The sequence below is a fragment of the Micromys minutus genome (assembly GCF_963924665.1).
Source record: "Micromys minutus genome assembly, chromosome: 13".
Lineage (NCBI taxonomy): Eukaryota > Metazoa > Chordata > Mammalia > Rodentia > Muridae > Micromys > Micromys minutus.
This window is the reverse complement of record NC_137982.1, coordinates 638,935-656,784: the sequence shown is the minus strand read 5'-3', so window position 1 is coordinate 656,784 and position 17,850 is coordinate 638,935. Positions and strand designations below refer to the sequence as shown.

At 39.5% G+C, this 17,850-nt stretch overlaps 1 protein-coding gene across 1 annotated transcript; it reads right to left on the bottom strand.

Moving 5' to 3' along the window:
• Window positions 1–13,869: 13,869 nt before the first annotated feature.
• On the bottom strand, window positions 13,870–16,417 carry IL36A (interleukin 36 alpha; the record flags this gene model as incomplete). The annotated part of the gene is made up of 4 exons (XM_080927041.1): window positions 13,870–14,082; window positions 15,611–15,750; window positions 16,196–16,309; window positions 16,402–16,417. The coding sequence occupies 4 exons, from the start codon at window positions 16,415–16,417 to the stop codon at window positions 13,870–13,872; spliced, it is 483 nt and encodes a 160-aa protein (XP_080783167.1).
• Between the last annotated feature and the right edge of the window lie 1,433 nt (window positions 16,418–17,850).

Sequence of the window (17,850 nt, the reverse complement as noted above, 5' to 3'; positions counted from 1 at the left end):
CATGGCTGGAAGCATGGCAGCATCCAGGAAGGTATAGGGCTGGTGGAGCTGAGAGCTCTACATCTTATTCCAAAGGCAAACAGAAGAAGACTAACTTCCATGCAGCTAAAAGGAAGGTCTCTCAAATCCCACCCTCATAGTGACATACTTCTTCCAACAAGACCACACCTTTTAATACTACCTCCATGGGCCAAGCATATTCAAACTACCACAAGCAATATTTAAATATCAAAGCAGAATATGTGCTGTGGACAGGGTTTGCATCAGGATAGGAATGTGAAGTCAATCCAGAGAAGCAGCAGTTCCCATGAAGTCAAAGGCCCTTGCCCATGGAAAGAATCTGGCTGTTGATATTTTTGTAAGAATATCCATCAGCTGCTGCCTGGCATGAGAAGTGCTCAGGACCCAGATACAGCTATTCATACATTTTGTTTTGGTGGCTTCTCTTAGGACAGGCAGCCTGTGCTCTGATTGCTGAGGTAGGGCTTCTGTCCTTTGACCAAAGGAGCAAATGACAAGTTCTCATCTCTAGAATGCTTCTTCCTGGTGACAATTTGGGAGGGAACATGTCAGCTTCAGAGCATCTCAAGGGAAGAAGTTGAGTAAAATCCTCAGATTAGGAAAACAAGAAGTGAAATGGAAGAACCATTTGGCAGATTCTACCAAACCAGGTACTTGGAACTTTTCCTTTCTGAACATGAGAGCTCCCTGAAGTCAGATAAGACATTTTTTCTAGGGTTGAATCATTCTTTCCAGTAAGTCTTTCCTCTTTAGAGCCTAGGGCAGGCCACCAGGGGTCAACCTAGTGTCTGGAGATACACTCAAAACCTCTTTCAAAGAGTACAGAAAGCTCTCCAACCTCTGGTTCCCAGCTCTTTCCAGTGCTCTTCTTCAAATCCCATTGACTGAAAATGGGAAGGATTTGACAGAAGGTAGTTGCACTATTACCATTGTGTATGGAGTATGGAATTCATGTGAAGCAATTTTGAACCTTTAAAATATAATGATATGATGCTGCCCCTATAAAATGTGTCTTCACTAACTCAATCTCCAGATTTTCTCTGATAAAAATCAAAACAAAACAAAACAAAAAAAACCCACCATAGATGTTGTTTTCTATGGAGACCAATTGGTCTTGGCATAATTTGGATAAAAAGAGTCAAGTGAAAATCTTCAGGTTATCTATAATAAGAGTTATTGAAATCAATATTTGTTCTCTCATAACATTCTAAATATGAATATCAATACAAAAACCAAATTGGTTGAAGTAGCTAATCCTTCCTTTTTAGAGGAAATGTAATTATCTGTGGCTCTAGGAATTTGGATGTAAAATAGAGGTGCCTCCAAACTGAAAAATTTTAGGAAAATTTCTCTCCATCTAAAACCTGTGTGTTTTGCATAGTCTATATTTAGTGATAATCATTTTCTGAAAGTAGCAAACGTGAATATTTTTAACACAAAGACTTGGTTTAAACAGAGTAGACAATTGAGGTAGGCAAGCAGTCATAGAAAAATTCTAACTAAAGAATGAGATAATACTTGTTGGGCAGACCCAAATTGTTAGCTCAAGATGGAGTCAACAAAGACACCAAGATGGATGACCCTTGTGGGATCCAGACCCCTCGGGGAAAAGAAAGCTGAAAGATATACACTTCTTAGGTCTTATGAACCTTTGTTTCAGCAGAACCTTTAAAACAACCTCCAGAGTCCTCTGAACCTCATAAAATTATGATTACTGCAGTCCCCTTTGCCTAAGACAGTACTTTTTAAATGCTTCTCTACCATACTCCTACCCAATTAAAAGTGCCCTATGAACTGTTCCCCTTAGGAACAGCCCAAGTCATCCCTGAATGACACTTGGCTCTTTGAACTCAGCCTTGCTTGCTAAGTTATATGGTAATATCCTTAATTGTATTTTAAAAAAATAGATCATTGTATTTCAATTGTTTAAAAAGTGTACCAAGGAAAAATTCAGATATTTCTTGAGAGATCCAATTATAAATAGTTTTAGGAAACATATAAAAGAGCTACTTAGCAGAAATGTGTAAACAGTGGCTTTGTGCTCAGCTTCTGTAGTGCCAAGTTGTCACTGTGGTTGAAGACAGTACTACCTAGTTATTGTGGCATCTAACTCCATGTGACTTCAGAAAAAATTGAAATAAATTTTAGGTTAAAGAACAGTATATTTCTTGAAGTTTTATAGTACAGGAAGTGGTTGAAAGAACCTGATAGGGCCTTTCACTGAAGGCAAAGGTAGATTTTGACTCCCTGACATTCCAGCAGTACTGAATAAATTATTATATCAACTACTAAATTGCAAAAAACGATTTTTTGTGTGTATGTGTGTATATAATAAAAGAAAATCCTGAATGTGTCTACATCCTATAGAGCAGTGAAAACTGAACTCAACATTTAAAATAAAACAGAAAAAAATAGATCCAGGGGATGAAGGAACCTGCACCTGAGATCAGACCCTGAGCTCTGGCTCTGGCTCTCTCTACTCTGCCCACACCCAGAGGCAGCTTGACTCTCAAGAACTCTGATACACCAAGGATCTCAGAACCACAGGATCACAGGATCATAGGATCACAGGTCACAGGATTACAGGATTACGGAGACAGCTGGACTCCAAGGAGTTCTGACACAATGAAGTTCACAGGCTCACAGACTCAAAGGAAGGAAAGGCTTCAGTCAGAGACAGCCAGGCAAGTTAGCACTAGAGATAACCAGATGATAAGAGGCAAGCACAAGAACATAAGCAACAAAAACTAGTGCTATTTGGCAATATCAGAACCCAGTTCTTCCAACACAGCAAATCCTAGATGTCTCAACACACCTGAAAAGCAAGATTTAGATCTAAAATCTTACCTCATTAAGATGATAGAGGACTTTAATAAGGACATAAGTAACTCCCTTAAAGAAATACAGGAGAAAACAGGTCAACTAGTAGAAACCCTTAAAGAGGAAACACATAAATATCTTAAAGAAATACAGGAAAACACAATAAAACAGATGAAGGAATTGAACAAAATCATCTAGTATCTAAAAATGAAAATAGAAACATTAAAGAAAAAACAGAGAGATACAACCCTGGAGATGGAAAACCTAGGAAAGAGATCAGGAGTCACAGATGCTAGCATCACCAACAGAATACAAGAGACAGAAGAGAAAAACCTCTGGTATAGAAGATACCATAGAATACATTGACACAATGGACAAAGAAAATACACAAAAGCTTCTAACTCAAAACATTCAAAAAATTCAGGGCACAATGAAAAGACCAAACCTAAGAACAACAGATATAGAAGAGAGCAAAAATTCCCAACTCAAAGAAACAGTAAACATCTTCAACAAAATTATAGAAGAACACTTCCCTAAACTAAAGAGAGGCTCATAATCATACAAGAAACCTATAGAACACCAAACAGATTGAACCAGAAAAGAAATTTCTCCCATCATATAATAATCAATACAAAATGCACAGAACAAAGAAAGAATATTAAAAGCTGTAATGGAAAAAGATCAAGTAACATATAAAGGCAGACTTATCAGAATTATACTAAAATTCTCAATAGAGATTCTAAAGGCCAGAAGATATTGGGTGAATATCATACAGACTGTAAAGAACAAAAATGCCTGCCCAACCTACTATACCCAAAATTCCCAATTACTATAGATGGAGAAACCAAGATATTCCATGATAAAATTTAAAAAATATCTTTCCACTAATTCAGCCCTACAGAGAATAAAAGTAGGAAAATTCCAACATAAGAAGGGAAACTACCTCCAAGACAAAGCAAGAAATTAGTCTTCTCACAACAAACCCAAGATACATACAAAAACATAATTTCACAACTAACAACTAAAATAACAGGAAACAATAATCATTTTCCTTAATATCACTCAAGATCAATGGGCCCAGTTCCCTAATAAAAAGACATACGCTAACAGACTGGATTAATATAAAAGGACCCAGTATTTTGCTACATACAAAAAACACAAGTCAGTGATAAAGACAGACTACCTCAGAGTAAAACGCTGGAAAACAAATTTCTAAGAAAATCATCCCAAGAAACAAGCTACTGACAGTCTAATATCCAATAAAATAGACTTTCAACCAAAAGTTGTTGAAAAAGATTGGGAAGGACACTACATACTTATCAAAGGAAAAATCCATCAAGATGAACTCTCAATTCTGGACATCTATGCCCCAAATGCAAGAGCACCCACATTTGTAAAAGAAACATTACTAAAGCTCAAAACACACATTGAACCTCACACAATAATAGCAGCAGATTTCAACACCCCACTCTCACCAATGAACAACTCATTGAAACAGAAACTAAACAGTGAAACCAACAGATGCTATGAACCAAATGAATTTAACAGATATCTATAGAACGTTTCACCTTAAAACAAAGGAATATAACTTTTTCTGAACCCCACATGGTACCTTCTCTAAAATGACCATATAGTCATTCACAAATCAAACCTTAACAGATACTAGAAGATTGTATAGTAATCCCATGCATCCTATCAAATCATCATAAATTAAGACTGGTCTTTGATAACAACAAAAACAACATAAAGCCCACATACATATGGCAGCTGAACAACTCTTTACTCAGTGATAACTTAGTTAGGGAAGAAATAAAGAAAGAAATTGAAAATTTATTAGAATTTAATGAAAATGAAGGCACAACATACCTAAACTTATTGGAAACAATAAAGTTAGTGCTAAGAGGAAAACTCATAGCTTTGAGCACCTCCATAAAGAAATTGTAAGAGCATACACTAGCATCTTAACAGCACATCTGAAAGCTTTAGAACAAAAATAAGCAAATCCACCCAAGAGGAAGAAGGAAATAATCAAACTCAGGGCTGAAATCAATCAAGTAGAAACAAAAAGAACTATACAAAGAATCAACAAAATCACTATCTGGTTATTTGAGAAGATAAACACAATAGGCTAGATAAATTCTTAGCCAGACTAACTAGAGGACACAGAGACAGTATCCAAATTCACAAAATCAGAAATGAAAAGGGAGACATAATAACAGAAACTGGAGAAATTGAAAAAAAATCATCATATCCTAGTACAAACTGGAAAATCTAGATAAAATGAATGATTTTCTAGACAGATACCAGGTACCAAAGTTAAACCAAGATCATTTTAAACCATCTAAACAGTCCCATAAAAAAGTAGAAGCAGTCATTGAAAGTCTCCCAAAAGCCCAGATGGGTTTAGTGCAGAATTCTATCAGTCCTTAAAAGAAGACATAATACTAATAACTCTCAAACTATTTAATAAAATAGAAACAGAAGGAACACTACCCAGTATGTTCTATGAAGTTATAATAACACTTATACCTCAACCACACAAAGAAAGATAACTTCAGATAAATTTCCCTTATTAATGTTGATGTAAAAATACCTAATAAATTTCTCACAAACTGAATCAAAGGACACATCAAAACTATCATTCACCATAATCAAGTAGGCTTCATTCCAGGGATGGAAGGATGGTTCAATGTAATTTATTATATAATCAAACTCAAAGAAAGAAAAACACATGATTATTTCATTAGATGCTGAAAAGTCTTTAAAAGAATATAACATCCCTTCATGGTAAACATATTGGAGAGATCAAGAATTCATAGTTAATACTTAAACATAATAGAAGCAATATACAGCAAACCAATAGCCAACATTAAACTAAATAGAAAGAAGCTTAAAGCAATCCTACTACAATTAGGAACAAGAGAAGGATGCACACTGTCCTCCTATCTATTTGATATAGTACTCAAATATATAGCCAGAGAAATTAGGCAAGAAAAGGAAGTCAAAGGGTACAAATTAGAAAGGAGGAAGTCAAGATATCACTATTTGAAGATGATATGATAGTACCCATAAGTGACCCAAAAATCTTCCTGAGAACACCTTCATAAACAACTTCAGCAAAATAGCTAGATATAAAACCAAATCAAACAAATCAGTAGCTTTTCTCAAAAGATAAATGGCCTGAGAAAGAAATTATGGAAATGGAGGCTGAGCAAATGGTGGGTGGGAGACCTGGGCTGCCAGGGAGCAGAGAGATCTCTGCGGAGTGCACACGGAAAGTGCACCCCCTGCCTTGCCCTGCCCTGCCCTGTCTGATCCAGCGAACAGGAACAGAACTTAGGAACTTCTGTTCCCACCCGGCGACTCTGAGGCATAGAACAGGGCTCGACCCATCTGCCACCTGAACCAGTGGAGATCCAGCGACACAGACCAGATACAAGGGAAAGGCAAGAACATATCACTGACAACAAAATGGCAAGAGGAAAGAGAAAGAGTATATCCCAAGGAAACCAAGACAACCTGGCAACACCAGAACCCAGCTCTCCCATAACAGCAAACATCGGAATTCCACACTCCAGAAAAGGAAGACACAGACCTGAAATCATACCTCAAGATGCTGAGAGATACTTAAACAAGAACGGGAGGAAAAGCAAAAAGATTCAGAAGCTTTTAAAGAGGAAACAAGAAAAACACTCAAAGAACTCAAAGAACTAGAGGAAAACAGAATCAAAGAGATGAAGAAATGGAAGAGGGAATTTAAAACAGAAATTGACACAATAAAGAAAACACAAAAAGAGATAACCCTAGAGGTAGAACACCTAAAAAAGAAATCAGGAGTCACAGAAGCAAGCATTTCCAATAGATTACAGGAGATGGAAGAGAGAATCTCGGGGGCAGAAGACAACATTGTAAACATAGACAAAACAGCCAGAGAAGATGCAAAAAACAAAAAGCTCCTAACCCAAAATGTCCAGGAAATCCAGGACACAATGAGAAGGCCAAACCTAAGGATAATAGGAATAGAAGAGGGAGAAGAGTATCAACTAAGAGGCACAGTAAATATCTTCAACAAAATCACAGAAGTAAACTTCCCTACCCTCAAGAATGAGATGACCACGAACATAAAAGAAGCCTTCGGAACTCCAAATAGCTTGGACCAGAAAAGAAATACCTCCCGACACATAATAGTAAAAACATCAAGTGCCCAAAGCAAAGAAAGAATACTAAAAGCAGTAAGGGAAAAAGGTCAGGTAACATATAAAGGCAGGCCAATCAGACTCACACTCAATTTCTCAACAGAGACTATGAATGCTAGAAGAGCCTAGACAGACATCATGCACACCCTAAGAGAGCACAAGTGCCAGCCCACGCTGCTATACCCAGCAAAACTATCAATTACCATCGATGGAGAGATGAAGATATTTCAAGACAAATCAAAATTTACACAATATCTGACCACAAACCCAGCACTACAACAAATTATAGGTGGAAAACCCAATACAATGAGGGAAAATACAGCCTAGTAAAAACAAGAAAACACCTAAACAAGAAAACTAAAAGAAGAAAAAAACACAGACACAACTCAACCCACAAAAGCAATAATGGCAGGAAATAGAAACAACTATTCCTTGATATCTATTAACATAAATGGTCTCAACTCCCCAATAAAGAGACATAGGCTATCAGACTGGATACATAAACAAAATCCAGCCTTTTGCTGCATACAGGAAACTCATCTCAGAGACAAAAACAGACACTATCTCAGAGTAAAAGGGTGGGAAAAAAACTTCCAAGCAAACAGCTCCAAGAAGCAAGCTGGAGTGGCTATTCTAATATCGAATAAAGTAAATTTCCAACCAAAAGTTATCAAAAAAAAAAAAAAAATAAAATAAGGAAGGACACTTTTTCCTCATTACCGGGGAAATCTGTCAGGAGAAACTCAATCCTTAACATATATGCTCCAAATAAAAAAGCACCCACATTCATAAAAGAAACCCTACTAAAGCTCAAAAAATACATTTCACCCCACACAAGAATAGTGGGAGACTTTAATACCCCACTCTCACCAATGGACAGAACATGGAAACAGAAACTGAACAAGGACACTGCAAAACTAGCAGAGACTTTGAACCAACTAGAATTAATAGATATATACAGAACATATTATCCTAAAGTAAAAGAATACACCTACTTCTCACCACCCCATGGCACCTTCTCGAAAATTGACCACATAATTGGACACAGAGCAAGCCTCAATCAATATAAGAAGATTGAAATACTCCCATGCATCCTCTCAGATCACCATGGTCTACGGCTGGTCTTTAACAACAACAAAGACAACAAAAAGCCCACATACACATGGAAACTAAACAACGCTCTGTTAAAAGATAGTAGGGTCAAAGAAGAAATAAAAAAAGGAATTAAGGATTTTCTAGAATTCAACGAAAATGAAAACACAACATACCCAAACCTATGGGATGCAATGAAAGCAGTACTGAGAGAAAAACTCATAGCCCTAAGTGCTTCCAAAAAGAAACTGGAGAGAGCTTACATCAGCAACCTGACAGCACAGCTAAAAGCCCTAGAACAAAAGGAAGCAGATATACCCAAAAAGAGTAGACAGCAAGAAATAATCAAAATCAGGGTAGAAATAGACCAAATAGAAACAAAAAGAACCATTGAAAAAATCAACAAAACAAAGAGTTGGTTCTTTGAGAAAATCAACAAGATTGATAAACCCCTAGCCAGACTAACTAAAGGGCAAAGAGAGAGTATCCAAATTAACAAAATCAGAAAGGAAAGTGGTGACATAACAACTGAAACTAAGGAAATTCAAGAAATCATCATATCCTACTACAAAAACTTATACTCCACAAAATTGGAAAATCTGGTGCAAATGGACAAATTCCTAGACAGATACAAGATGCTAAAGTTAAACCAGGACCAAGTAAACCATCTAAATAACCCTATAACACATAAAGAAATAGAAGAAGCCATCAAAAGCCTCCCAACCAAAATAAGCCCAGGTCCAGATGGGTTCAGTGCAGAATTTTATCAGACATTTATTGGGGATATAACACCAATACTCTCCAAACTATTCCAAAAGATAGAATCAGATGGAATACTACCTAACTCATTTCTTGAGGCTACAATATCCCTCATACCGAAACGACACAAAGACCCTACAAGGAAAGAGAACTTCAGACCAATCTCACTTATGAACATTGATGCAAAAATACTCAACAAAATCCTTGCAAACCGAATCCAAGAACACATCAAAACGATCATTCATCATGACCAAGTAGGCTTCATCCCTGGGATGCAGGGATGGTTTAACATAAGGAAATCCATCAATGTAATACACCATATAAACAAACTCAAAGATCAAAATCACATGGTCATCTCACTAGATGCTGAGAAAACATTTGACAAAATCCAACACCCCTTCATGTTAAAAGTCCTGGAAAGAACAGGAATCCAAGGTCTATACCTAAACATAATAAAAGCAATATACAGCAAACCAACAGCCAACATCAAACTTAATGGCGAGAAACTTGAAGCAATCCCACTAAAATCAGGGACTCGACAAGGCTGCCCACTCTCCCCCTACCTATTCAACATAGTACTGGAAGTCCTGGCTGGAGCAATTAGACAGCAAAAGGAGATCAAGGGGATACAAATCGGAAAGGAAGAGATAAAAACATCACTCTTTGCCAATGACATGATAGTGTACAGAGACTGGCAGGTAGATCAATGGAATAGATTTGAAGAGCCAGAAATAAACTCACACACCTATGGTCACTTGATTTATACTCAATAAGCCAAAATCATTTGGTGTAAAAGACAGAAATTTTAACAAATAATACTAGTTCAATCAGTAGTCAGCATATAGAAGACTGCAGTTTGATCTAGTCTTATCTACTTGTCCAAAGCTCAAAAAGACCTCCACATGAAGCCAAATACACTGAATCTAATAGAAGAGAAAGTGGGAAAGAACCTCTATCACATTGGCATAAGGGACAATTTCTTGAACAGAACACCAATTACTCATGCTTTAAGATCCCAATTGATAAATGGAACCTCATTAAATTGAACCATTTCTATAAGACAAAACGTCATCCCTCAGATTGGGAAAAAAATCTTTACCAAACCTAATCTAATAGAGGACTAATATCCAAAATATATAAATGACTCAAGAAATTAGGCTTTAGAGAACCAAATAACCCTATTTAAAATGGGGTAAAAGGCTAAGCAAAGAATTCTCAACTGAGGAACATAGAATGGCTGAAAAGGACTTAAAGAAATGTTTAAATTCTTAGTCATCAGGGAATTGCAAATCAAAACAACTCTGAGATTTCAACTCATACCAATAAGAATGACTAGGATAAAAAACTCAGGTGACAGCAGATGCTGGTAAGGATGTAGACAAAGAGTAACACTTCTCCATTGCTGGTGGGATTGCAAGCTAGTACAACCACTTTGGAAAACAGTCTGGCTGTTCCTCATAAAATTGAACATAGTGCTACCTAAGGATCCAACTATACCATTACTGGCCATATACCCAAAAGATGCGCAAACATACAACAGGGACACAAGCTCCACTATGCTTATAGCAGCCTTATTTATTGCATTGAGAAGCTTGAAACAACTCAGATGTTCCTCAACAGAAGAACAGAAACAGAAAATGGTACATTTATACAATGGAGTACTACTCAGGTATTAAAAACAATGACTTCATGAAATTCACTGGTAAATGAATGGATCTAGAAAATATCATCCTTAGTGAGGTAACCCAGACACAAATGAACACACGTGGTATGTACTAACTGATAAGTGGATTTTAGCCTTAAAAGCTCAAAATACCTGTGGTACAACCCACAAACCATATGCAGCTTAAGAAGAAAACCAAATTATAGATGCTTCAATCCTACAGAGAATGAGGAACAAAATAATTACAGGAGGTAGAGAGAGGGAGGGACCTGGTGGAAATAGGAAGGGGAGCAAAAAGGGGTCAGGAACATGTATTGGAAGAGACAGAAGTACAGAGATTTATGAAATTGAATAAAAACATGTATCAGTGAGTGATGGGGAACTGGGGGTAGCCACTAGAAAGTCCCAGACTCAAGGGAAGTGAGAAGTTCCCAGGTGTCAATGGTGATGACTTTGGCTGAAATACCCACCAAGGGGAAGATAAAGACTGTGGAGAACACCTCCAGTAGATAGGCATGATCCCCAGATGAGGGATGAGACCATCCATGCATCTCAAAAAAATTTTATTGGATATATTTTATTTACATTTCAAATGTTATCCCCTTTCCAGGATTTCCCTCCATACCCCCATCCCATCCCCCCTACTTCTGTGAGGGTGTTCACTCATCTCCTCCTTCCTCTCTACCTGACATTCCCTATACTGTGGCATCAAGACTTGGCAGGACCAAAGGCTTCTCCTCCCACTCATGTCCAACAAGGCCATCCTCTGCTACATGTGTAGCTGGAGCCATGGGTCAGTCTATGTGTACTCTCTGGGTAGTTGTTTAGTTGCTGGGAACTCTGATCTTTGCTAATCCTACACACAAATAAGAATGGCTAAGGTCAAAAATTCAGGTGACAGCAGATGCTGGCAAGGATGTGGACAAACAGTAACACCCCTCTATTGCTGGTGGGATTGCAAGCTGGTACAACCACCCTGGAAATCCGTCTGGAGGTATCCAGCTCATATACAGCCACCAAACCCAGACAATATTGCTGATGCCAAGAAGTACATGCTGACAGGAGCCTGATATAGCTGTCTCCTGAGAGGCTTTGCCAGAACATGACATACACAGAGGTGGATGCTCACAGTCAACCTTTGAACTGAGAATGGAGTCCTTAAAGGAGAAGTTAGAGAAAGAATTAAAGGAGTTGAAAGATTTTGCATCTCAAAATTTAACCCAGAAATGTTCCTGTTCAAGGAAAAACGGAGAAAATTGGAACAGAGACAGAAAAAAGGCCATCCAAAGACTACCCCACCTAGGGAATCCATCCCATCTCCTGATACCAAATTCCCACACTACTGCTGATGCCAACAAGGGCTTTCTGACAGGAACCTGGTTGGCTGTTCCCTGAGAGGTTCTACCAGCACCTGACCAATACAGATGAAGATACAACCAACCATCAGACGGAGTGGGGCGGGGTGGGGTGGGGCAGGGCAGGGCAGGGCTGGGCAGGGCAGGGCGGGGCGGGGCAGGGCTGGGCAGGGCAGGGCAGGGCAGGGCAGAGCTGGGTAGGGCAGGGCAGGGCAGGGCAGGGCTGGGCAGGGCATGGTAGGGTTTGAAGTCAGTTATGCATCTCCATAGAATACGAAATATAGAATACAATTTTTATTAGTGGAATCCTGTTTCTTAGTCATCCCATATTTGCTCTTTGAAGAATCTGGTTTTGGAAGAGATCACCATGTTTAGAAATCTTGCTAGTTCTAAAAGCTAAGAGACTTGGAGCTGAGGGGGTGGAATGAAGAACAGTGCAGCTGCTCAAGTACCTGTGTACGGACTGGGCAGGCATAGCAGTTGTGTTAATTAGCTTTCTACTGCTTTTACAAAGACTATAGCCAAAAGCAATTTGGAGAGGAAAAGATCTATTTGGTTTACACATTCTGGTCCCAGCCCACTTGAGGGATACTGCCCTGGTTACCATTTTATTACTGTGAGGAGGCACCATGTCTAAGTCGACATTTATAAAGAGAAGCATTTAATTGGGGTTCTTGCTTACAGTTTTAGAGGGTTAGTACATTGTTATCATCGGTGGGAAGCAGACACACATGGCACTGGAGCAAGAGCTGAGAGCTTTACGTCTTGACCCTCAGGCAGCAGGCAGAAAGAACACTACTGCGCCTGGTATGGGCATTTGAAATCTCAAAGCAACACACCTCATCCAAAAAGGCCACACCTCCCAGTCCTTCCAAAAAGTTCAGTTAGGGACTAAGCATGCAGATATATGAGGGCATTCTCATTCAAATACCACAGAAGCCAAGGCAAACATTCAAGCAGGTTTTGATCCACCTGTCGATGAAAAACAGCCCAGGGAGGGCTTGGCTTTCTTTTCAGTTTTGCATTTTGTTGGGGATGTCTTTGGCTGCTTCTTCTTGTTAGAATCTGAGATATCTTGAGAGAGTGCCACAGAGCAATGTGTCTAAAAACCCAGAAGTGTGAACACAGATGGTCGCCATTTATATATTTGCTTACATAATACCAGGAGGTATATATCAAGAGGTCTTTTCATTAGTTCTGTGATGGCATCATGATTTAACTACAGGACCATGACAAAGAAGCCTCGTATAGCACTAACGTTTTCCCCACAGCCTACACCAGCACTTAGATCTTTGCATGAATATGTTGGAGGGCACCAATTTACCTTGAGTTAAAAGGCCAGCAATAGATTCTTTCTTTGTATTTTAGGATTAAGCTTTACTACGCATTACTCCTTAATCTGCTTTCTATCTCTGAAAATTGGGTACATGTGTCTGTGCTTCTTCATTGCTGTGATGAAACATTTACCAAAAACAATTTGGCAAGAAAATGTTTTATTTCAATTTATGTTTCCAGGTACCAGGTTCATCACCGAGGGAAGTCAGTTGAATTCCAGACAGGAACCTTGAGGCTAGATTGGAAGTGGAGACCACAGAGGAATACTGAGTTATTTATGTGGTTTGCTCAGCTTGCCTTTTTATACCCCCTGGGACCACCCACCTAGGTATAGCACTGGCCACAGTGGTCTGGACCCTCCAATGTCAATCACTAATGAAGATCATTGTAGCATTTAGATCATTTGGACTTGCTGACAAGCCAATAAAATGGAGATATTTTCTCAAGCAAAAATTTTGCTTCCCAGATGAGTCTAATTTGTAGGTTGATATGAGCAAAGCCTCCTCCCCTTAAAGGATGGGTCAGGATAACAGTATTCATGTAAGAAGGAAGGGTTTTGAGAGCTACAATGGTGGAAGCTAAGGTGAGGGTCTCTGCTTGGGAAGCAGCACCCATTACAAGACTGACCTTAATGCACCTCAGTCATCTCGAAGTCAGTGATGAGGGTTTCCCCCAGTTCTTGGGTCAGAAAGAGTGGGCAACTTCCTTTGGAGCAGACAGCGATGAACCAACCAAGGAAGGCTGCAGACTCAAATGTAGAGGTTGTACCACTCTTCTTGTGATAGAAGAGAGAGGCTTTTACAGGTTCCTTCTGGTGGTACATTTCCATTATATTCCCGTTCTGGTGGGCAACGAGATCCCAGGAAGAAATGTCATCATGGGAACTCTTCATTGTTTTTTTTTTTAACATCAGTCTCCACCTTTTAAAGCAGCCTGGAGACTTCTTTTTCTTATTTAGAGAATCATATGCTCTAAATACATGTTAAAAGTATAGTAAAAACATTAGGACACAAAATTTCAATTGTTTGTATTTTCAATATTTTGAGACAAATTCTCTCTGGATAGCCTCAATGCTGAGATCAGAGGCAGGTGTTATTATGTCCAGTCCAGCTGCCCCCCATTTACTCTCTCTCCACTCTGTAGACCAGAATAACTTCTAACTTGGAGATCTGCCTGCCTCTGTCTCTCAGTTGATGGGAGTAAAGGCATACATCACCACTGCCCATCTCAGTCACTCTTGATGTTTTTAAACAATAAATTGGCAGGTTTTGTAGATTATATATCACTGTTTTAGCCATTCACTTCCTGTTTTCTACAAATACAGATGGTCAAAGAATGTTTGCATACTAGCATAAATTTTGAGCAAAATACATTATCTTTGCAAAATTTCTTTATCTTAGCACGGTGGACATCATTATTGTCAGGGGAAATCATTTCATGTGTTGTAGGTTGATCCCTGCAGGCAGTGTCCCTGCCCTTCACTTGCTAGATAAATGGCACATTCTTGCCTCCAATTGTAACCACCTGTTCTAGTTAGGATTTCATTGCTGTGAGTAGACACCATGACCACAGCAACTCTTATAAAGCAAAACATTTAATTGTGGTTGGCTTATCCTTTCAGAGACTTGGTCCATTATCATCATGGTGAGAAATATGGTATTGTGTAGGCAGACATGGTGCTGGAGAAGGAGTTCAGAGTTCAACACTTTGATCTACAGACAGCAGGAGGAAGACTGAGACAAATTTCCTCCAACAAGGCTATACCTAACCCAACAAGGCCATGCCTCCAATAATATTACTTGCTGTGAGTCTATGAGAGCCATTTTCATAGGAGCTAACACACCACCCAAAGTATCTTGATCTTGACAACTGATTTTCTAGTTTAAAATCATTCTTTTTTGTTTATTCATAAAACTGAGCATCTGCCTATGACATGAAAGGGTTAAAGTAAACATTATGGTGCCCACAGGCATAGTTTAAACTGCCTTTTTCAATAATGAAAGGTCACTAATATGCTCATTACAGAAGTTTATATTTTTTTCACAAAAAATTATTAGTGAAATTTTGTCTAGAAGTTAAACTCATTCATTCTGTGACAATTTAAATGTCCTTTCTTTTTATTTTTTAACACAGCCAGCCTAGCTTAGTTGGTAAGCTCCAGATTTCATGAGAGTCTATATCTTAAAAATAATGTGAGGGAGAGATAAAGGAATATACCCAGTGTCAATATGGGATCAATATAAGGATAATCTGGTAATGGCTCTTAAAAGATTTGAAAATCAGAGTTTCTGTTAAGTGGGTGCTTTGTGAAAAGGTGGGGGTCTTTTCCCCTGGCCAGGACAGAGTAGCTCCTTCTTTTCTAAACTCACCCCAAGTTGTAGCACAGGCTGCTCCCCATTCTTTGTGCAGATCAGGCAACTCTGAGGTATTTTCACTCCCAGGTACATGGGATCCCCCCTGTTCTTCTCAAGACTGTCCAGATATTGGCATGGGAGTATGGTCACAGTGACTGTGAGTGCAAGGCAGAGGGCAGAGCTCAGTCCACACTTCCATAGCATCATCTCCAAATTCAGCACAATGAAACAGAGGCAGAATCTTCTCCCTAACCTTCCTGTCCCCCGGCCATACATCAGCTGCCTCAGATAGGCATCTCCTTTGTGTAACTCCATTATAGAAGAAAACTTCTCATGGATTCAAAAATCTATCTCGTCAACCTTTTACTTTTATTTAACTCTTTGAAGTTTCACAGAAATAAAGGTCTTCCACCATTTCCTCAACCTAGCCCCGTTCCCCCGCCCAGGATCACCTACCTCTCTTTTTTTGACCCTTCCCTTGGCTGTCCAAGACTATGACTGCCCTCTGGTACAAACTATCCATAGTTTCTCTTCAGATACGGCCAGTTAACACCAGTTTGGTAAAATGAAAGGCTGCCATTAAGGGCCAGGGCTACTCACCTGGAACTGTTTGCTCTTTTCTTGGGACTGCAGTGAGGATATTGTTGTGAAGAACCCATACACGACTACTAAGATCCTGAATATGTATAAACGAAGGTGTTGCTGCACTTAGTTCTGTAATGAAAGTAAGTGCAGAGATTTAAGTAGGAAGGCACCGAACATCTCCCCGTTCTAATCTTTTGCTCCTTCATGAAAATGATCTTTACCTTTTTCCTTATTCATTATGGTGATGCTGTTTCTGAGTTGCCAATCTGCAGACTGACCCTAGGGAAAACACAGAGTTACTCTTAAGTCACAGTTTGACCCAAGTTAGAGGAGTTGATGAGCAGCTTAACAGTGACTCCATGCAGACTCTCTAAACCAAGTGTCACCAAGCTATCCTTAGACTTAGCTTATTGTCTAAGGAAGCATCTACTGTAATTAACAGGTACGTCTGAGGTAGAAGGGGACAGAAAGCACCAAGGCCAGAGCCATGCAATAAGAGATCCTGGGCAATGGCTGAAAGCCACAGTGTGCCCTCTAACCTGATTGCAGAGGAATGTGTCTGCACACCGTGGAGCTACAGCCACAGCTGTGCTCAGCTTCTCTGGCAAGCTCTGCTAGGGTCCAGGCCTTTTATCCAAAACATGAAGGGAGGAGGTTATGTCTCAGTGGATCTAGGAGTGCTGGGCACCTTAGATAATTGCTGGTTCCGTGTGCTGGAGGGCTTGCTAAGCATATGTTGGAATAAATGGCAATTAGAGCACTGTGGAAAGGGAAGGCTTGCGAGGCCTGGGAGAGCAGCAGGAAATAAGTCACAGATCTTAACCTGACAGACAAAAGAGACTACGGGATTTCCCCAGGGTGGATGACTGGACTAAGGGACATAAACTGAAGTACTAGAATACTGATCCTACTAGGAACCTACAGGAAGTGCAGGGTGGATGAGAAGACTATGCTCTAAGTCCTTTGTCACTTTGAAACTGATACAAGTCATCTTGGGCAGACTCCAGTGGATGCTCCACCCTCTCCCAGCCAATATGCATATTGCTTCACCAACAAGTTTTAGCTAAAGCAAAGCCTGGACTCCTGGACTGCCTGCTCACATCTCAGCAGATGGAAGCCATCTTCTTGTTATAGGAAGAGGAAGCCTGATGAGCTCACGTTTGGGGTGCTCCCTTCTGACAATGAATTAGACACAGAACATACTCAAACAGCAATTTTATTAAGCAAGACAGAGAAACACAAGGTGGCTGCATCTAAATTGGGCAGAAACAGCAGTAAATGGCTTGGTAAGAATAACTTAAAGGGAAAAGGGGGAAGGTCAGGTTAGAATGGGCTACAATGAGTTGGTAGGTTCTGGTTGGACTTGTTAGTCATTGTGGCCAAGTAGAAGATTTTGGTAGCTGGACCTTGGTAGTTCCCCCAGGAAGGAGTCTGGCATAATAAGGAGGTGGCCGGATATAATCCAGTGGTTTAGCAAGAGAGGGGAGCAGGTAGGGCAGCATCTGCTGACACTGTGTTTGTCATGCTTGGGCCCAGTTTTCAGATGGTCTGTCAGTTGTCAGAGTACCCGTCATTAGATTTTTCTAAAAGGAAAATAAGGCAATTATTTTGATGCTTTTTCCCATATCAGAGTTTTCAGTCTGCCTCTGAAAGATCTGAAAACTTGTCAC